Raw genomic sequence first — 21564 nt, 5'->3', positions numbered from 1 at the left:
GTTCAGATGTGGGCGGTATGGAAGGTCTGCAGCTTCATACCCGCTCGCCACTTTTGAGCGTTAAATTGTTTCTGATCCTCAAAAATGTACCTCTTGTTTTAGAGCCTGGGTTTCTTTTACTATTATTATTGTGTTTGGAGTTAGGTGTGCCTCACTCCCAAGTGAGGACTTCCAATGGCATCTCTAGAAATTCAACAATGAAAAGCACTGTCGTATTAATGGCTCATCTAAATTGTTGACTTGTATGATGTTAAAAAATTACAGATCCTAAAAAAAAAAAAAAAGAAATTACAGATCCTAGAACGCATCAGGCTATGGGTCAAAAGTACAGTTTGATTTTTAGTTGTGTTCCTGGGGCTTCTGTTGGCCCTAAAATCATATAGCACGTGGAATGTTCCTCAGTCCAGGCGCACACACACACACAGGGATCTGCCTCCTTGGCTGAAAGCAGCTAAGATCTTGGTCCAGGAGCTAAGTTCTTTTATTAGTTTGATGGTGCTGCTTCTGCACCAGTGACACACAGTACAACTCCAGATTTGACATCATTCCTATTGCATCTTGTATAAAATTAAAATTATTACAGTAACTGAATAATTCATAATCCCTCCCTTCCTTATCACTTTTTACAGCATTGAGGCCTGTGTGTTCTAGCACATTTATAGACTGTAACATCCTGTAGTGGTGAGTTTATGCATTAAGAAAAACATGCTGCTGCTAACCAACTGTGCATGTTTGGAATGGGTATTAGGGAATCCGTGTTCTTCCCCTCTGGCTTACTTGACTAGCCCAGTTCACTGAAAGCTTATAGTTTAAGATATGCCAAGTCCTGAGAGTTACTATTTTTCTAAACTGCAAAAATAAATCTTCCAGATTTTTATAATTCAATTCATATTTGGTAGGAAACTAGTCTGAAAAATGTGTCAACCAATCCTTTGGTTTTATTTGCATATAGACAGTGGGGTGTAACTTTGAAAGAATGGTGAGGATCTAATGGGTGTGGACCCAAGTGCTTCTGCTAATTCTGTTTTGGCACCATTTGAAGACTGGAATTCTTTTTTTTTTTTTTTTTTTAATTAGATATTGATGGACCTTTTTGTTTTATATGTGGTGCTGAGAATCGAACCCAGTGCCTCACACATGCTAGACAAGTGCTCTACCACTGAGCCCCAGCCCCTGGAGACTGGAATTCTTTACACCCACCTCCACACTCCCCACATACAAGACCATGGATGCCCTTGCTTAAGAACTGCATTCCTAATCAGGACACCCCAGGTTAGTAGCAACTCCCGGGCTTGCACCTATTACTTCACTCTTTTCCCTCTGTCAGGAAAGCCTCATTGAGCAGGAACTGTTCACAAAGAATGTGATCAGAAGACGTCAGGAGATGATAGGCAACGTCTGCACTATACCTCTTCACTGATGGCCATGAGTACCTCCCAAGAATCTTTGGCTCTTCACCTAATTGCCAATTGAAGGCAGTTTCCTTTCCCTTCGTTACACCATTTCCATTTCTATAAACTTGCTATTGTGGAAACTTTAATCAAGAATCAGGGGCTGCGATTGTAGCTCGGCAGTACAGCACTTGCCTACCATGTGTGAGGCACTGGGTTTGGTTCTCAGCATCACATAAAAATAAAGAAAATTAAAGTATTGTGTCCATCTACAACTTGGAAAAAAAAAAATAGTCATCTAAGCCAGGCATGGTGGTGCAATCCTGTAATCCCAGGCTCAAGAAGGAGGATCACAAGTTTGAGACCAGCCTCGGCAACTTATTGAGGCCTAAAGCAACTTAGTGAGCCCTGTATCAAAATTAAAAAAAAATAAAAGGGGCTGAGGATTTAGCTCAGTAGTTAAGCACCCCTGGGTTCAAATTCTAGTACCATTCCCCCAAAAGAAGAAAAATAAAAGAAGAAATCAGTCAGCTGAGAAAAAAATTAAGATTTATTTTTTATAAGAACCAGAAAATTGATTTGAATAAGGCACACTCAATGTCTACAGGAAATAAATGCAAAAGTAATCATGGTTATATAAGGAAAGGGGAAATGTCAAGTCTGACATTACTGATTCTCAATGCCCATTAATTTTTTAAATATACAAAAGCAAAATTCAATGGTGTTTAAAAATCTGGGTCAGAGATAAGCAAACAACTGGTGAAGAGCATTTTGCTAAATTTTCTCACTTTTATAAGCTGTCTTTGTTATATTCTAACATCAGTGCTCAATATGCTTCCTGTCTTAACAAACAGAAGTACAGATCAAACAAGAGCTAGATCAAAGCCTCCTTGGCAGCTAGCACTGTTCAGTTGGGCCATTAGCCCAGGGGTTGGTGGGCCAAGGACACACCAAGCCTCACCAATCAAGTGTGGAGGCTTCCAAATGAAACATGCTACAATTACTTTATTCATCGATTTTAAAAGTAGAAAAAAGAAACAAATAGCACTACTACCTTTAGCAGTATGAACCCCTTGGAACTTGCCTTTCAATCTCTGAAATTAACTAGAAAAACTAAATTTCATCCTAAGGAGGGGAAAAAACCAAGTCCAATGACACTTGCTCCTACAAGAAGTGTTTTACATTAATACATAATGTCATGGAAGTTATTCTGTGACAATAATTAATGATGTTCAGGTATCATGTGTAGTATCATGTGCTCACAAATCATTTTTCAGAGTCAAATAAGCAAATTGCCACAATAATAAAAGATGAACAACTAAATACACAAAAGTCTGAAAAATGAAAAATGTAAAAAAATAATGGAATAGAAACTAATAGAGTACAATATAGAATAGATTTTAATTATTTGCATATTTTAAAAATATAGTTTTATGCTGTAAAAACAATCATTTTATTCATGAGATTATCTGCTTTTTCTAAAAATGATTTTTGAAATAATGGACAGAAAGCTGACAAATCTCAATTGCACTTAAGCATACTTTTCCTTCCATGTATAACAAAAGCTAAACAGTAAACAAGGAATTTGCAACTTTTAGCAATTCTCCTAAATTATACTGAGAGCAAATAATGAAAATCCATATTCAACTGAGTGAAGAAACAGTTCCCTCTGTTTCAAGTGTGATGTGAATCACTGACAGAAACTAGGTCTGTACTTCAAACTGGTTCCTCTATAGATCTGAGGTAGCACAGGTCAGCAGGCCAACATAACAATTCTACAAGGCACCAATGGTTGTGTGTGATGTAATACTAGCATCAAAGATCTAAAAATACTGGAAAAAATCAACTTATGGCATATAGAGTTTTCTTCCAGTTCCTGACTTTATATTGGACTGACCCTGATATTACATTCACTATGCTTTAACTTTGTGTTCAGGTCTTTTCTCAAATCTATCGAGGATTCCTTCAAGTCAATACTCCTTTGGGGATGTCCCTGCACTCAACTGAGCACACTTAAAGCCTTGCTCAAAACACATTTTTTTCCTGTGGAAGATATTCAAATAAACTTTTCCCCATGTCTTTGTAATCATTTTTGGTATCAATACAGATCCTTACATCTTTTTAGTGTTCCTAAAATCCTTCCATTCTTCAGTCACAAGAATTCTTAACTACATGCACATGTGTATGCTTTCACAGTCAAAGAGAAGCCAAAGTCTAGTTAAAACATTCCAAGGCTGTGGTGATAGTCCATGTAATGGAACAGACCTTTTGTTAGGTCTACATTCTACTAGTGTTCTGCTTTCAAGAGCTCAAATGCTGATCAACAACTTCTGTCTCCATACACACTGTTCTCAGTTTGTCTCACAATCACAGATCATCATTCAGCAATTGATATTGGTCATTAAAACCTCTGAGACTCTACCATTTCTGCCTCTCCTCACCAAGTATAACATCTCTTGCATTTCTATTTTGCAGTGCTGGGGATCAAACCCAAGGCCTCATACATGCTAGGCAAGCAATCTACCACCAAGCTTCACTCCCAGCCCACATTTCTCTGATTTTTACCCTAATGGTGCTTCTAACTAGCTGTTTAAAAATGAGCTGCAGTATACAATCCATGCTCCATCACAGCACAGCCAAGAAACTTTGGTGAAGTTATGCCAATGTGCCCATATAAAGACTACCATTAACTTGGTTACTAAAATCTGTTCTTCTGAAAATGGTACTCAGACTAATGACAATGACAAAATTCCATTTAGGGAGACAGAAATGATTAACAGAATGAACAAAAGCATCAGAAATATGTTAGGAAATTCTAGCTTATACATTCTAATCCTCATTTGTAGGTCTTTCTCTTTCATAAATAGTGCAAGTATACAATAAACCTATTTTTCATCTTCTGCCTGCTCACAAGTTTTAATCTTTATTTTTTTCTACTTATTTCCTATATTCTAAGGTGTTTTTTCACTTATTGATTTTCAAACTTCATTATCAGTGAAACTGTTCCAATGAAATCATACAGAGATCCCCAACATATAAAACTGTCAAAAGCAGAACTACCCTGATAAAAGCGTAGGGATCCTGGTAGACACAGTGTTAAGAATCACTGCTCTAAATCATTAAGGAAAGCTGATGTAAAGACACAGCCAATTGGAATGTCTTCATTTCCAATGATTACAAGCAATTTCCCATTGATTCCAATATTTAAGAACATTTTTGAATATAGCTTGCTTGACCTCAGCTCATTAACGGAACAAAGGTGTAGTGCTTTACATAAAGTGAGTATTTAGGGATCTGGTGGTTTGAATTCTTATTTCCTTTTTTTCATACTAGTCAAAAGTACAAACTAGTATAAAATATCATCCCTCAACTTGGTTATTAAAGCAAGTTTTTAAAATATTTAACATGATTGAAAAGTTTCTAAAAATGATCACTGCTTCAAACTCTGATTCAGTCCAAGTCTAAAAAGCCTCTTTCGTCTCCCTCAAGAAAACAAAAGTCACTCTGTAGTTACTCTGAGAATAATATCTTTCTGTGCAATGATTCTGTTATATTTTGGGATTTTAAAAATTCCTCAGATTTCTATATCATGCTATAGCTCAAACCTGATTTACTTGAAAAGGTCAATTTTAGCTTTGTCAAAGCTTAGATTAGAAAAAATTTACAGAAAGTAAAAAAGTGAAAGCTGCTTTTCTAAACTAGGCTTGTTCGTGTTTTTTTCAGGCTGTTCCCTCCCTCTCTCCACCTCCCTCCACAGAAGGGCAGTCTGTAGCTCTTCTGCAAGCTAGAGCCTTCCCGTTACCAGCTCCCTGCTTAGCTTGACAGAAGGCAGCCCTGTTCCTCTATGTTCCTCACGGGCTGGACCGGCAGCACCAGGTGTGAAATGCGGCTCCACAGCCCGCTCAGTTTGTCAGAGTCCATGTGGTTGAAGGAGCTGGGAGTGTTAGAGTTGGTAAATTTGGCCCAGAGTAAATCCCTCACTTTTTCTTCGGTTTCCCTTGGGCCTACAGTGGCCTCTAATGTTTCCTCCTCCAGTAGCACGGTCAGGACCAGGGCCACATCTTTAAAGGCAGCGTTCTCATGATCACAATACTTGTAGAAGATCAAGGTGGAGCCTGCAGGGAGGGATTCAAAGTGGTGGACCACGGCAGCCTTCTGGCCGTTCTCAAATCCATAGCTCAGCTGAAAGTCAACCCACTGCTTGACCGTGTCGCTGTCATTCATGGCTCTGTCCGCCCCATCAATCATAATGGCAGAGACTTTCTGGGAAGAGGTATAGGCATCAGCAACATGGTGGCTCAGGCACTTAAGGGTTTCTCTTCCCTCTCGAGCTGCTGTGAATATGATGGTGGCTGGCTCGGAAGGGTTCGAAGAATTCAGGTGCTTCTGGAGAAACTTACGTCCTCGCTGCCACAGGAAGGGACTCTGGCCCGGGAATTTGTCCTTCAATTGGCTGAACTGAGCCAAGAAGGCCTCTAATGCTGGATTTGGGGGCACTTGCTGAGCTGGGGAGGAATAGTAGCTACTAACGGAACTTAACACAAAAGCCACGATAACCAGGCAGCCAAGAAAGAAGCCTGTCAAAGGAGGAGAAAACGAGAGAGAGCAGAGTCAGATGCAAAGCCTGTGGTGACTGAAATGAGGCAGAGTGCTCAGCTCTCACAGGGAGGAGTAGGTTCCTTCTGCCTGAATCTTCTAAACTTAACAATTAAAGTCTACCAGAAATACCTTGTATCTCTTATTTTTTAAGATATGGCATTTTTGTTAATAGGTAAAAGTGGATTATATTTATCTTTTGTTGTCACTAATGTTTTTAGAAATGAGCTATTGGTATTTTCTTCCACTTTCTCAAAATGCTTACCACCTACAGCAAACAAGTTAGTACTCTGACTGGAAGGCGGGTTTAGTTTCTTGTTTATGAAAAGCCTTCCTACAATGGGGATTTCCATTTTGTTTAAGCTCAGCAAAACATCAGCCAGTACCCCTAAGGGGGAAAAAATCCTCAAACTTTCTTGTTCTATTTTACTATGACTTGCTATCAAACATTCTTTAGAAAGATATTAACATGATATTAAAACTGTTTAACTGTGCTGGTTTTCTAGATATGTTCACTGAGGATTTATGAATGTGTTCAACACTACAATAAAACCAGGTTTGTTCTCACCATAGTTCCAAAAATTCTTTTTAGTAATCTTTCTTATGGTGGTATCCTGTGCAATCTCTTCCTTTTCTTCCAATGTTTGTGTTTCTGGCTCATGACTTTCAGCCTCTGGAGGGAAGGAGAGGAACAATATTATTTTTAGACAGTACACTAATAAGAGTATGTATGCCTTTATGACCTTTCACCTGACACTGAATTTCTAAACTTTGAAAAAATTTCTTTTATGCCACCAAGATTATAGATTAGCTCATTCCACTCTCAGGTTCTTTCCCATACATCAACTGCATTTTTAAAACAATGTTTTCTTTTCTACTCACAGTGAACCTACATAATCCTGAAATTGTCCTTGGTAACAGGGCAATACCAAACAGGGTAGGGTTAAGTGGGTCCCCTCACCTGGGGCAGGTCGTCGCCTCCTCAGTGAATCCTGGCCCTCCGGCCCTGCGCTGGAATGACCAGGACTCAGGGCTTCTAGAAAGTCTTCAGCAGATGGCTCCTCAGAAGCGCTCCCCAGGCCTGCTGGCGCTGTTCCTACCTCCTGGCTTGGAGAGCAGCTGGGATCTGGATCCTGGGGATTTTCACCCAGCCCTTCTGAAGGGAAGTGGTGCCCTTGAGCGCTAGCCTCAGAACTCGGGCTGTTCTCGTGCTCTGTTTTATCCTCTGGATGGCTCCCAATATTTGTTTCATCTGGACTTTCTGATTTATCATCTGTATCTGCACTTTCTAGACCTTTTGCCTCTACCTCTTGGTGGTCTTCGTTAAGACCAGAGGCAGGGTGTGGGGTCTGCGCTTCTTCTTCTTCAATGGCACTTGCTGTCACTGTGGTCTCCTGTGCCTGAGAATTTATTGATGGATCATTTTCCAAAACCTTCTGAGAGTCTAGTGAGATAAAAATTTAATTTTTATTGGAAAAAAACTTCCCCCATATTTTTTGTATTTTAACAAGGTCCCTGATTGATATTTATATAGATTTTCCTAGTTAGAAAGTACCCTTCCTAAAGAGTATTTGTCTCTGACTCCACTAATGGTGATTAAAACAAACTCATTATCATGTTAATAAATCTAACAGCTAATACTAATGTAAAACAATTTTGAATGACAAAACTAATGTTTGAGTATATTAAATATCTCCTCTAATGAAAGACAGTGATTATCACTGGCAGTTCAAACCATCATGCAAAAGGCTGATGGGGAATTTTATAATGGATGAATCAAATTGACAACTGCTGAACCCACTGACCAATCTTCCCATCATTAACCTCCCACTACAGGCAATGGAGAGTGCACCATCCCCCCCGTGAAGCATTCTTGCTAAACTGGACTTATGTTTGATTAAGCTTCTAGAGCTAATTACTAGTTTATAAGGATGTAATCAGCAACAATAAAAATAAATGGCCAGAAAAGGGGAAAAAAGGAGGGGTAATCTCTCTTAAAAAAAAACAAACACAATGTGCAGGCCAAAATGTTTAGGTCTAGTTTTGAATGAACCAATCATTAAAGAAACCACCTATGAAACAATCAGAAAAATCTGACTGCCAGATATTTGATGATATTAAGAAATTATCTTTTTAGGTGTGATAAAGGTATTGGGGGGCTGGGGTTGTAGCTAAGTGGCAGAGTGCTTGCCTAGCATGTATGAGGCACTGGATTCAATTCTCAGCACCATATATAAATAAATAAAATACAGGTCCTTCAACAACTAAAAAAATATTTAGAACAACAAAAGTTATTGGATTATGTTTTTTTTTTTTTGTGGTGGGGGGTACTGGGGATCGAACTCGGGAACCACATCTGAGCCACATCCCCAACCCTATTTTGTATTTTATTGTATTTTATTTACTGAGTTGCTTAGTGCCTCACATTTGCTGAGGCTGACTTTGAACTCGTGATCCTCCTGCCTCCGCCTCCCAAACTGCTGGGATTACAGGCGTGCATCACAGTGTCTGGCCTGGATTGCATTTTTAAAGAAAAGAATCCTTATCTTTTAGAGGGGCATATTTTAGTACAGATATCTAGCATTTCTTCAGTTAGATGCTGAGGGAAGCAGGCATGAGGGAGCACAGACTTGAGAGTGTTAGTCCCGTGCTCAGGGCAGACCAAGCTGTTTACGGGGAGGCTCACTTCAGCCCTCTGCTTTCGTCTATGTTAGACATATCTATGATAAAGCTCGGGAAAAAAGCAGCCGAGGAGACATATCAGTAAAATGCAGTTGTGGCCCAACTAGAATGAAAGCAAACTCAACTGTGGAAAAAAAAAATTATGAGACAACTTGGAAAATCTGAATACCAACAGGCTATGTAATGATATTAAGGAACAATAACTTAATCTTTTAGATGTGATGATGACATTTTAGTTATATTTTAAAAAAAGAATTCATCTTTAAGAGATATAAACCTAAACATTTACAAATGAAGTCATATATATCTTGGCTTTTAAATAATCCAGGGCAGGTAAGACCAGCGCTGTGCTGGTCAAAGGTGGAGCTGGACACTGAGGATGCTGGGGGGTGGGGGTGGGTTCATATTGTTCTACTTTTATACCTTGAAAAAACTTCCTTAATAAAAGATTTAAAATAAACACGTCCTCTTTCTTCTGAAAAGTCTATTTCATATTTTGGCTATTTTATATCTCACTTCTGTAAGTAGGAAGAAGACCCTAAGTCTCATCCTTACCTATAATTGAATGATGCCCTCTAAATATAGCATATTACAGGTTTTTTGACTTTATAACTCTGAAGATCTGCCTACCATCTTTTTAAAAGATGTATGCATTTGGCCAATATTGTAGGTCCCTACTATCGAAGTCCCTAAAATATTTCTCTTCCTCATATTACAGGGAGGGTCTGCTATGTGTTAAAATTCAGTAAATAGGAACAAAAGAGAATAATCATAACAAATGAATCCACTGAGTTAGTCTTTTTACTTTAAAACTTCAGGGTCTTCTTTTTTTAATATATATTTTTTAGTTGTAGGTGGACACAATACCTTATGTGCCTCACACATGCCAGGCAAGTGCTCTACCACTGAGCCCCAGCCCCAGCCCCAGAACTTCAGGTTTTAATCATCAGATTTTCTCTGGGCACAGCCCTAGTCTCCTACAGCATAAGCTCAGTGCCGTCCCAACTAGTCTTACCCTCTGGAGGATCCCTAAGTCCACTGTCGGTCATTTTGTGTTCTATCTCTTCAGAGTTTAGGATACTTTTTTTAGTGTCTGGGTTTCCTTGTGAAGACATCTTGTTTTCTTCTCATCCCAAGTCCCAACAGACTTATGCTTCCCGCAGACCCAGGAGACAAGGCATATATACCATGACTACAATAAAATGAAAAACATTAAATGACTTTTCAGCCATACAAAGGCGAAATGCCAGTTTCAGTGGTATTTTTTACACCTCTTTGGTCTACACAGTATTTCCTCTCTGAAATGTTCCTTGTGAAGAAAAGGCGCTTCTGGCTCTCATGAGCATGACCCTCCAAATCCTAGACCACAGAAAGAGGCCCCTGACTATTAACCGGGCACAGACGTCACGGTCTCCCAATACATCCCAGGGCTCTGGCAAGAGTATGAACAGTCATACCAAAGGAGCAGAGCCCGAAAGACCACAGCTCTGAACCTGAAATGCTAACAACTCCCAAGAGCTGGTCTGTGGCCACTGCAGACTTCCGTATGGCTTGGACGACCCTTCACTGTGCAACAGCTCACCTGTCAGATGCTCCCACTTATTAACACGCAGGAATACATGGTGCCACCCAAATTCAATGACTGCCTATGGTCCCAGGGAGCACGCATCTGGAATTTCATCACCATCCTCCTAGAGCTTCTTCCCAGCACTCTTTTGTAAAATACAAAGATGAACGCTTCCTACAATGCCTTCCTATGTCATGTTCAGAAAATACAGGTAAAATATTATGAGCTTTATACAAAAGGACCAAAATCAGAGGCAGTTTGTAAGCAATAAAAACTTAGATCATTTTAAAGTTAAGTCTTCTTGTCAAAAACAAATTGGTTGGGCTGTGGTTGGGGCTCAGTGGAGAGCTTGCCTAGCACATGTGAAGCACTGGGTTTGATTCTTAGCACCACAAAAAAAAGATTTTAAAAATAAGAAAAAACAAATTGGTCAGTAAGTTACTTAACCTTCATTACCTGTAAAAAAAAAAAATGAGACAAAGCATTGTTGTATTAAATGCAAAAACACATGTGAAAGAGCTTTGTACAGTTACATTTTTTGATAGCTAATTGGTTAGCCTCTCAAATGGGCTTTCTTTTGTTTTTCTCACAGTACCGTTGTAAAATTTAGTTTCACAAACTAAAATCTTTAAAACTTTGTATTCCAAATTCCTAACACAGTGCCCAGTGTATAGTAAGAATTCTGTATTTCATTTTTAAATGAGAAAAAAATGAATGAATGTATGAATCAACAGTGGTGTGGTGCATAAACTGGAAGGGAGGAATGAGGGACAGGCCCTTCTTTCCACTGATGTGAACACTTATGAACATGTCAGATTTGGAGGCTTCCTAATCACCCCATTCTTCTTTAAGATCCTGGAATTGCTTTGCATTTAATTGTGCTATCCCCTGTTATAAGCAGAGTTTTTCTTCTCTCTTAGTTCATTGAAGAAAATAAAAAGTACCCAATCCTTTTCAATTTTGTTTAAAGAAAATTTTCTTCCTGCCAGCCCAAACCAAGAATATTTAGAGTAAAAAGTTTTCTATGTACCAGTGGAAAAAAATTTTAGAAAGTAAATATGCTATTCACAATCAGCATAAGATACCTATAAACAGAAACTAAAAGGTACACAGTAAGAAATCTAACAGATGTGGGAGAACTTCGGGGAGAGATAAATTAAATAGAAAAATAAGTTGTGCATAGACAGTAACAATGCAAACCATTGGTGCCAATTTTCTCCAAATGGAATCTATACATTCAACACAATGTGAAACACAATCTCAAGAAAGCTTTCTGATTGTGGTTGGTTTCTAACAGAATAGACAAACTGATCCTAAAGTTTGAAAACAGCAAGTGGCAGAGGATCCAGAAGAATTAAGAAAATCCTAAAGAAGGGGCAATCTTTAATGACACATTTAACAGAAACAATGAGGTCCTGGGCCAAGAACAGACCAATGGAACATGCAGAATAGTCAAAAAAATACGTGGACAGTATGTGTGTGAGTCTGTGTAAAGGAAGTTGGCTAAGTGACACAAAAAAATAGATTAATGAATAAATAGTTGAGGCACAACTGACGAGTCAAATGGGGAAAAAATTAGATTTTGACCTCACACAAAAATCAATTCCAGATTAAAGACCTAAATGTAAAAAGCAAAACTGTGAAACTTTCAGAAGATGTCAATATCTTTCTAACTTCAAGGGTTTCTTAAACAAAATATAAAATACACAAACCATAAGAAGAATTTGACAAATGTGATCACATGATAAAAGTTCAATTACTAGACAAAAAAAATACGAAAATTAAAAGATAAGTTGCTGACTAGAAAAATATCTGCAGCATATATGACTAGTCAAGGATTAACACCCAGAATATACAAAAACTCCCAAGTCAATAAAAGACAAATATGTTATGAAAAAGTAGGCAAAAGAGATGGACAAGCAGTTCAACAAAGAGGAAACCTAGAAGTCTAACAATTATGTAAAAAGAAGCCAAGCAAATGCTGCCTGTGAGGAAATCAGGACGGGTAGAGCAGCAGGACCTACCCTCCCTCACTCCATCCTACAAACCTCTGGTGCTGCCAAAGGGGCCAGAGAAAAGAAGGGCAGAAGATGGAGACCTGGGAGAGGACTGGGGGGAGGGGGCCAGGTGTGAGAAACACTTTTAAGTTTTAAAGAGGACGAGCACAAGGAAATTAAAAGTTTAGCAGTTATAGAGCAAAAGAAATTAGTCATTCCAGCCAGGATGGTGGTTTAAATGAGTGCAACTGTGACAAGGGCATAGCAGTGAGGAGCCAGTAAGTTTATGTATTTCTGAATTTTTAACCACTCTTAGTTTAGTAAATTATGTAACTTTAGGATCTCAGGATGAAAACCGATATCTTGACCCTCAAGCAATTTCTAATCCTGCTGAGGAAACAAACAACAAATAAAGCATGCACAATTGTAATAGCTAACATTTATTGAGCACCCTCTTTGTGCCAGGCAGCAAAGCACATTAATGACCCTTTAATCTTCACAACAATCTCATATAGTTGGGACAATTAATATTCCTACTACTGTTTGGATGAGGAAACCGAGATGCAGAAGATTAAGAACTTTACCCAAGAACACATGACCATTAAGAGCAGAGTCAGAATTTTCGAACAAAAAGATAGCCTGGCTGTAGCACACACAGTTTCGACTAAGACAGTTTGAAAATCTCAAACTGGTAAACAAAGCACCCAGGTCCTACAATATTAGATCTAAGAGTGAATGTGACTCTAGCATATGTGACCTGGGTGAATCTAGACATCTCTCTCAACTTTGCTCTGCTTATTTGTTGTTGAAAAGCTCAGATGACATAGTAAATCATGTGGCAATGACATACACCATAATTAAGATTATCCACGAGCCTGAAAAATGGGACAAGGATCTGCCCTGGGTCATCCATTCCTCCAGGCCTCTTCACCTTTACACAGAACACCATTTGACTTGTGACTACAGGCTCAACTTCAGACCTCAGACCAATCCTGTTTTTCTTGGGAGATTAAATTTTTGATAATTCAGAGCAAGTTCTAACAGGCTTTAATCCCTGTTCTAAAACTAAGACTCTACTTTATCCCATAGTTGTCATTTCTGCCTTGATGTCTTGACCTTCTCCTCAACCTTACTATGTGAAGTATGGTCAGATTATGTTATTACACTCAAACCCCACAATGGTATGCAGTAGGCATTATAACACTGCCTGTTTCACAGATGGCAAAACCACACAGCATGGTTAAGATGCCCAACATCATTGGATCGCATCAGAATTAGAACACAAACCCAGCTGGCAGCAAAGTCATTATTTTTCCTCCTTAGAAAGCAGTTTTTAAGCCATGTCCTTAAAATTCCACGGAGTCTCAAGGGTTGCCAGTGGAGACCTAGGAGATGAAGTGGGTATGAGAAGCCACGACATGCAGACTGTCACATACTTTTCGGATGCCACAGACTTGTTTTTTACCTGTCTGCTTGGCCAGGCCTCCTGCTATAACTTATTGTCTTATTTCAATCAATCACACACATTGCCTCAGAAGCCACCGCTCTGGTGGGTGTATTTTTTCCCCAGTCTGCCCCAGTATGTTTCCACTCCCAAATCTGCCATTAAATAACTGGAAACAGGTATAATGGTCATTTTCAAAATGTCTAAGTAATACCATCAACTCTCCCACACAATGCAAATAGAGACTTATAAGGCTCACAATTGAAAATATCAGACCCCAGAGCAGGTTATTAGAATTAATTTTAGCAACCTATTTGTTTTAATGTCATTATTCATATCAACTACAAGGTATTCTAGAATAGTCTGCAATATTTTAAGCCTTGTGAATTCATTCCAAAAAGACCTAAGCTGAAGCAAAAAAGGCTTTCTAAATTTTCTCCTTTGCTCACTTTTATGAGCTTCTCTACATGAAGTCGATTTGAGAGTGAACCTAATAGGTGTGATAATACCATCATGTTTGAAGGCAAAGTACCCTTGTTAATATTAAACTGAAGATTTTTAAAAAAAATTCCCCTCTCTTGTCCACATACTTATAATGCAGTACACAACTGTTCATGAGGATGCCTGGGGAAGTCTTAAAAAGAAAAACATGTCTGTCAAGACCTAAAATATCAACAGTGGCCTTCAGTCTGACATGAAACCTTTTTATATTCCATGTATAAAGTATGATAAATACAGGTTGAAGATCCCTTATCCAAAATCCAGAGCATTTCAGACTTCAGGCTTTTGGAATATTTGCATAGACTTTATGGATTCTTTCTTTTTTTTTTTTTTTTGTACTGGGGATTAAACCCAGGGGTGCTTTACCACCAAGCCACATCCCCAGCCTTTTTTCTTTTTGAGACAGGGTCTAAGTTGCTTAGGGCCTTGCTAAATTGCTGAAGCTGCCCTTAAACTTTTGGATCATCCTGCCTAAGCCTCCCAAACTGCTGAGATTATGCCCCACCATGCCTGGCCTGGTCAAGTATCCTTAATCCCAAAATTCAAAATGCTCCAGAAACCAAAAATTTTTGAGCACTGACAAGATAACTCAAAAATGTATGAGATTTTGGAATATTTCAGATCTCCGAATTAGGGACACCAAACTACATCATTACCTTTTAGTATAAAAACTACTCACACAGCTCCCATCCTTTTAAACCAATAAGTAAATACCTTGGATGTGCTGCTGCAGAGTTTCTCCACTACTTAAAATTGGTTAAAACAAAAATACAGACCTTTTCTCCATTTTGCTGATATTGAAAATTTCACATATGTAGAATGTTTCCTTGCCGCAGTCCGGCTGGGCAAAATAACCGGGAGGTGACAAGCAACTTGAAGGTTGAAGGGGGAACTGCATTATTGCGGGGGAAACTCAGCGGGAACTCAAGGTAGCGGGCACCTAAGGTAGCAGGCACCGCTTTATTGCGGAACAGCAGAGGTTATATATGCCTAACTGATTACACACAGCTTGACTCAATTAGCATCATCTAGATACAGCAGTCAGCCAATAAGGAATCCTTACCATTTTAATGGCTTGGTGGCGTTGCCTCACAAACCACTCCTCCTGGCAAACTGCCAGGTGCCATCTTGACTTGATTTGTGGTCCCCAACATTTCCTAGCATGTGTCCCTGGAGCATAACCATTCTCTAATAACTGAAAAAATTCAGATGCAACAACATTATCATAGTACTATCCTCAAAAGCCCTGTCTCTTTTTTAGGAAGAGCTTTATAGTAGTGAAAGGAGTTTTGAATCACAGGTTAACGATAAACTAAGTGGTCTTCACTCCGTTTAGCAGTCCACAGAGTTTATTCAGCAATGTAACTGGGGAGAACCATCATGATAGACATAAGGCAGAACACAGAAGTGGGTCTCTGGGATACATTCTTCACACAGACTAATAAATAACTTTACGTTTCATAACATGCAGCAAGTATGATTTGTTGTGTGTCAACAGCCATTCATCCCCCACTTCTTCCTTCCTAAAAGAATCTTGATTGTATCAGTGGAGACCATGTGCCCCACTGGGGCAATACCAACCCCATTCCCCTTTGCCAGATTTCCCCAGGCTCCCTGGTTAACCTTCTAGTGAGATGTAAGAAGATATCTGCTAGGAATCTGGTGGAAAGAATTTTACTCCCAAACAAGACAATCTTGAAGAGAGAAAGATTTTTGCTCCCTGCTTCCAGTCTCTGGTGGGATTAAAATGTCTGGGGCAACAACAAACCATATTACACTCATTGAGGAAACAAACCATGAAGACAGAAATCAAACACAAGGATCCTAGAGGTAAGGACAGAGTCTGGATCCTCAAAAGCATTGCTGAGCTGCTACACAAGCACTGGATTACCCAGCATCTTAATCTGAAAATTGTCCAGTGGCTTCTGAGATGTTTCCAACAGCTTTTCCCAAGTTGCCTAACTTACAACTCTGATTCCATGATTTTCATGAATAAGAGAAGGCCAGACATGGCCAGCAAGACTTTCTAAGAAAGATGCTTCCACTAGACTGTTCATAATTCATATAAAGTCAAGCTTGGTAATTCCTTTTGCCATAAACCTCACAATACAGGTACTTTTCCATTTCCAAGGGAGGACATTTTAGGTTTCAGTCACTACAAAGACAGGGTAGTCTTTGGTTATGTAGAGCCAAGTTAAAAATGTAAACAGGCAGCATTTTTACATATTTTTGTGTAAACTATGTAAGTGTTGCCTAATAGAATGTAATTTTTCTGGCCATGACCAGTTATTAACATGAGGATGGGGCCAAACAGAGCAAGAGGAATAAATAGTTATATATGAATAAATTTTATATACACACACACTCATACATCTCTCTTTATCACCGATAGATGTAGAAGAGGGACAATTTAGAACAATGTAGTTTCTTATTAAAATTTATTGGAAGAATCTAGAATTCAGCTACAGTGAGGATGCTTTCCCACAAAAGTTACCATTAGAATTACAATTATGGGGCACACAGTATGGGGCCTCCCCTCCAGGAATACCTAGTTGGATATCAATAATTAGGTTGTACAACTTTTTAGGAGGGGCAAGCTAGTTTCAAAACATTATTTATATGCATTAGTCTGGTTCTAGATGAACCATCTGGTTAGAATACTAAAATATGCTAAATAAAATATGCTTAGGCCACAGAAGCAAACCCAATAATTTAAGCAGTTCCCCTAAGTAGTGCCTGGGTCAGATTCAGAAATGAGGCTGGGGATATAGCTTAGTGGTATAGTGCTTGCCTAGCATGGGTGAGACCCCAGGTTTGATCCCCAGCACACCCAAAAAAAAAAAAAAAGGAAAAAGAAAAAAAAATGAATTATATTTCCATCTTCCTTGGGCTATTAGCACAAAACCCTCTATAGTCTCCATGATTTTTACTATTATTGAAGTTATTTGTTTTGGCCAAGTTTTTTGTTTAAGGTTTTATCTGTTCTGGTCAAGATTAACTGTAATGCAGGGTTAAAACCAGCTACTCTGGAGTCATGTATCCTTTTTCTAACCAGTGGAGGACCCAGAAGAAATGGATGGCAGGCTTTTTCAAAGGTCCACCTGGTAAGATTTTGGGGAGCCCACTCAAGTGGGAAAGACCAAGGAAGAACAAGGCTTCTATTAGCAGGATTATCAGGATAGCATTCTGGGCAATAATCAGCTCTGTTAATACGGTCTAAGAATACTTGGTAGCATTCATTTTCAACAAGTTCGGTTTGGTACAACCAATGGCCTAGTTCTAAACTAGGGAACCACTGCTGCCCACAATCAGGGCAATGTGAATTATCGGAGAACATCTGGACTTCAAAAGACAACACAAGGAGCAATGTAACAGCAAGAGGCAAATTGACAGAGAGACACCCAAATAAGCAGTCCCGTTACAGGTTTGTTTAGCAATTTCTCAGTTCAACCAGCATTACTTGCAGAAGGTTCAATGTGGCTTGCACCTCAGTGCAATTCTTCAAGATTTCGTTGTCTGGTGTTCACTCAGTTGCAGCTCAATCTCTGACCTCAGGGACCGATGCAGTCTATGATGTTATCAGTCACTTACTAGCAGTGCAGATCTCAGAACAGCTCTTTCAAATCCCAGCTTCACAAGAAAAGAGAGGGCTCTAGTCTCAATTAGTTATTTTTTCTTGTGCGTTATCAGCCGGTGGTGGCGTCACACAGACACGAGGCTTACTCTGTGTAGCTGGTGCTGGCACCCTTGCAGTTGTAATACCCAAGTCTTCAGGCCTTGACACTTTACAGTGCTGCAGAGGGGGTAGGAAAACCTGGCAGATTCCTCTTAAGCGTGGATCTAATGAAGTCTGTCTTGGGAGGACCTTAATCTGGACCCAGTCACAGAAGTAGCTGATGCTGACTTGGATGGAGGGTCTGGGAATGCGTCACACACCTGTAAATGATAAAACTTCAGACGACTCATATGGGCTTTGCAGTTGCTCACAATATCATCAGAAACATGCATCTGAAGGGCTGGGGGTGTGGCTCAGTGGTAGAGCACTTGCCTAGCATGCAGGAGGCCCTGGGTTCAATCCCAGCGCCACAAAAAGGAAAGAACATAAAAGACATGCATTTAGAACTTATTTGGATCAGTCAGGGCAGATGAGACTATAGTATGGGTTCAATCAAATTTATCTTCTGGGAGTCATGCTCATGTGAGCTCTAAGAAAGGTTTTGGATTATTTAGGATTTATATAAGACAATGTTTTTAGGACTAGATTTCTTTTTTATACTCCTTTTGCACTTCTGGAATAATAAGGTCTGTATAATCATATTTAACCTGGTTAAACTTTAAGAGCTCTAGTATATCTCTTCTGTGAAAGGGATGCCGTATATGGTATTCCCTAAACATTAACGATGTGTGGGATGACACTAATGATGTAGGCTTTCCATCACAGACTTCAATCTGAACAGGAGAAAGCTTAAAAAATTATTAGGTAATATTCGTAATAGCTAACCATAGGAAACTGGATAAAACCCTTTTGAAGGCTGAAAAAGAAACCAGTGGGGCAGGTCTCACTGCCTACGCTTGTCTTTGCAGGTCAATGCACACTGTGTTTGTGAAAACAAGTATGTGAAGGCACAGCCCTGAACAAGAGACCTGATTTACCTTGGAAAATGCATCATCAACCAGTTGGAATGTGCAGATGCTATCATCACCTCTGTGCTCCCTCATGCCACTGAATGTAACATGTAAACAGGTGGGGAGTAGGGTACCTGAAACACCGCAGCCATTAGGCAGTACCCCAGATTACCAAAATTACATCATATACTCTCCCTTTTTCCAGTGTTCTTTTTGTAAATTCTGAGGCAACAAGGGACAACATGGAACACTGGGGAGGGTGTAGGTGGTAAAACTATATAAAGAACTAGCCTGAAAAGCAGGACTTACAGCCTCGGTGTAGGCAGCCATTTTCCTTACAAACTTGCAAGAAGAGTCATGATTCTGATTTTAAAATGGCAAGTTGAAAAGGCAATGAAGGGCCTCCTACAGTGATATGAAATGGGGCCCGTGTTTCAATGGTACCCAGAGGTAGTGAAAGAGTCAATATAGATTTATTGACCTGTTTTTTGAAGTGAGATGACAATGAGTGGATGAGTCTACCGAGTCAGGCACTCAGGCAGAGTGGAAGAAAGGTAGGATCTCCGACTCAGGTGCGTTTTTGACTCAAGGACTTCCTTGGTAGTGACCGTACAGGGAATGATAGATTTCCCCGAGGCTCTGTTGACAGAAACAATCAAAATAAAATTTCAGGTGCTAGATTAAATATAGGGTGTATAGTCATAGAACAGACAGATGGGAAATAAAATCCTCATAACTGTGGAACTCATTAAACATAAATGATAAAAGCAAAGTTTCATAACTAAGTCAGATATAGAATTTGGAATTTTTAGAGTGAAATCAGGGAAATGCAATTAAAACCATAGCAAGATACTATTTTACATCTACCAGACTGGAAAAATTGACAAATCTGACAATCGGGGGCCACATATTATTCGAGGCAAAAGCATCTCTCCCCCAGGAATCCCCATTTCCATCTATAGGAGTTAAGAGACAGACCTAGAGCTGGGTTACATCCAACTTCAAGAATCAAGCAATCACCAGAACTCCAAGTAATCCTGAATCAAAACGCTGGTGTTGCAGATGTCTCAGATGAGCTACACTTGCCCTGGTCCCTCAAACCACAACAGACAAGAATCAAGGGGGACTAAAGATCTCCAACTGCTCAGAATGCCACCCATTACCAGCCTCCTTGCTCACTTTTCAGTCTTACTACCACTAGGATAAGTTGAGAGAAGGGTCAAATGCTTCTGGCACAATTTCCAAACCCTGCACCTCACCAACACTCATAGGGTTACTACCATTATTTGCTCGCAAGCGTCAGAACCAATCTCATACCTGCACCTCTATTCATGTCAACCATCACATGAAGCCCCAGCCTTCCTGGCTGTCCTTTATCCCCTTAAGACTCTCACTGCCCATATGGCTCTGAGAGCAGAGAGAGAAAGCACCCACTCCCCTTTCTTGACTTGACCCTACAAAATATGTTAACACCTTGCTGTATTACACGTTTTAGCTTTTTTGGCCACTAAAATATAAACTGCCTGAGAAGAGGGCTTTTAGTCCTTTTATTCACTGCTTGAAGTGTCCAACAAATATTTCTTAAAAGAAGTAAATGACAAGGAAGAGCAACTTGAACCCTTATATTCTAATGTTAGTGTGTAAGTGAGTAAAACCACTTCTGGATGAACTTAGCATTATCTAATAATGCTAAAGACGTGCACTACTCGTAACTCAGCAATTCCACTCTTAGGCATATACCCTAGAGAAACCTGTGAATACACATTTAAAAACATGAATAAAAACACTGAGTAGCCCTATGTAACACCAAACTAACAGCCAAAATGCCCATGAAGAGTACAATAGGTAAATAAATCCAGGTATCGCCACACATTGGAATACTGTGTATACAGAGATAAAACTTAAAAAAAAAAAAAAGTAGCAAAAGAAAAATAATATATACATATACACATTCCTATAAATTTTCTACTTAATAAAGTTTGGAAAACATAAAATTGATATATTATTTAAGGATAAACATGTAGTAAAGCTAAGAAGAAAAGACGATAAGCAGTAAAGCTAAGAAGAAAAGACGATAAGCATCAAACCCAGGGTAACTATTATCTTTAACTGGAGGATTAAAGGAGAGGACCTGGGAAGACATTCCTAGAATTTTAAAGATAACTAGATGGAAGAAAAAAAAATGTTCAATATATCACAATTCCTAGTAACTTACAGCATTTCTATTCAATATTTTATAATTTAAAAAGAGCAACAATACTCTTTTAAGAGAACAATATGGATCTTTGCTTTTCTCCTAAAATTGTAACCCACCATTTTTTCTACAGAAATGAGGTAAAAGAGGCCTACCTAATGCTGGTATGAAAAAGAAAGTTTATTTTCGCATTCCCCATGAAGGAATGCATTTGTGTGTAGGAACACTGCTATTTCATACAGTGTCTCTGCACCAATTAGAAAAACAAACCCTTCCTCCAGGCAATCTGCAGCCTCCAGCACCTCACCTGGCCAGGTATTCAACCACTCACAGTAACACACCATCAGCTACACCTATTATCAACAACAGCTAACAGCAGACCTAAGGAAAGCCACTTTCTCTTCTAAGCACTTTATGTGTATTAACAATTTAATCACCACAATAATCCACAGGAGGATTATTAGCCCCATTTCATAGTTACAAAACAGTTAAGCAACTTGCCTGACCTCACATGCATAGCTTTAAAGAAACCAGATTTGACCATCCTGATTTCAGAGTCTTTTTAC

At 39.2% G+C, this 21564-nt stretch overlaps 2 protein-coding genes and 1 non-coding gene across 8 annotated transcripts in view; 1 reads left to right on the top strand and 2 right to left on the bottom strand.

Annotated features, from left to right (window-relative positions):
* Nucleotides 1–1923: 1923 nt before the first annotated feature.
* The window catches only part of LOC114092427 (torsin-1A-interacting protein 2-like), a 27751-nt gene continuing 8110 nt past the window's right edge, over nt 1924–21564 (bottom strand). For both annotated transcript variants that reach the window (XM_071600267.1, XM_027935007.3), the window contains exons 2-5: nt 9685–9861; nt 6949–7431; nt 6556–6660; nt 1924–5968 (exon numbers count right to left, since the gene is read on the bottom strand). In XM_071600267.1, the coding sequence (XP_071456368.1) occupies nt 5205–5968; nt 6556–6660; nt 6949–7431; nt 9685–9784 (1452 nt within the window). In that variant the 5' untranslated portion in view covers nt 9785–9861 and the 3' untranslated portion in view covers nt 1924–5204. The remainder of the gene's footprint in view (nt 5969–6555; nt 6661–6948; nt 7432–9684; nt 9862–21564) is intronic.
* Nucleotides 15510–21564, bottom strand: part of LOC114092429 (torsin-1A-interacting protein 2) — a 19061-nt gene continuing 13006 nt past the window's right edge. For 3 of the 5 annotated variants that reach the window (XM_027935014.3, XM_027935013.3, XM_071600269.1), the window contains exon 2: nt 15510–18114. In XM_027935014.3, the coding sequence (XP_027790815.1) occupies nt 17120–17515 (396 nt within the window). In that variant the 5' untranslated portion in view covers nt 17516–18114 and the 3' untranslated portion in view covers nt 15510–17119. Of the gene's footprint in view, nt 18115–19285; nt 19444–21564 lie in introns of all 5 variants that reach the window. The other 2 variants (XM_027935012.3, XM_027935009.3) reach the window with 1 other exon arrangement.
* Trnaa-agc (transfer RNA alanine (anticodon AGC)) lies at nt 18196–18267 on the top strand. Its single transcript has one exon. It is a non-coding gene; the product is annotated as a tRNA-Ala (tRNA).

The sequence above is a fragment of the Marmota flaviventris genome, chromosome 12 (genome assembly GCF_047511675.1).
Source record: "Marmota flaviventris isolate mMarFla1 chromosome 12, mMarFla1.hap1, whole genome shotgun sequence".
Classification (NCBI taxonomy): domain Eukaryota; kingdom Metazoa; phylum Chordata; class Mammalia; order Rodentia; family Sciuridae; genus Marmota; species Marmota flaviventris.
The sequence above is the reverse complement of the archived record's forward strand: the minus strand, read 5'-3'. Positions and strand labels throughout refer to the sequence as shown.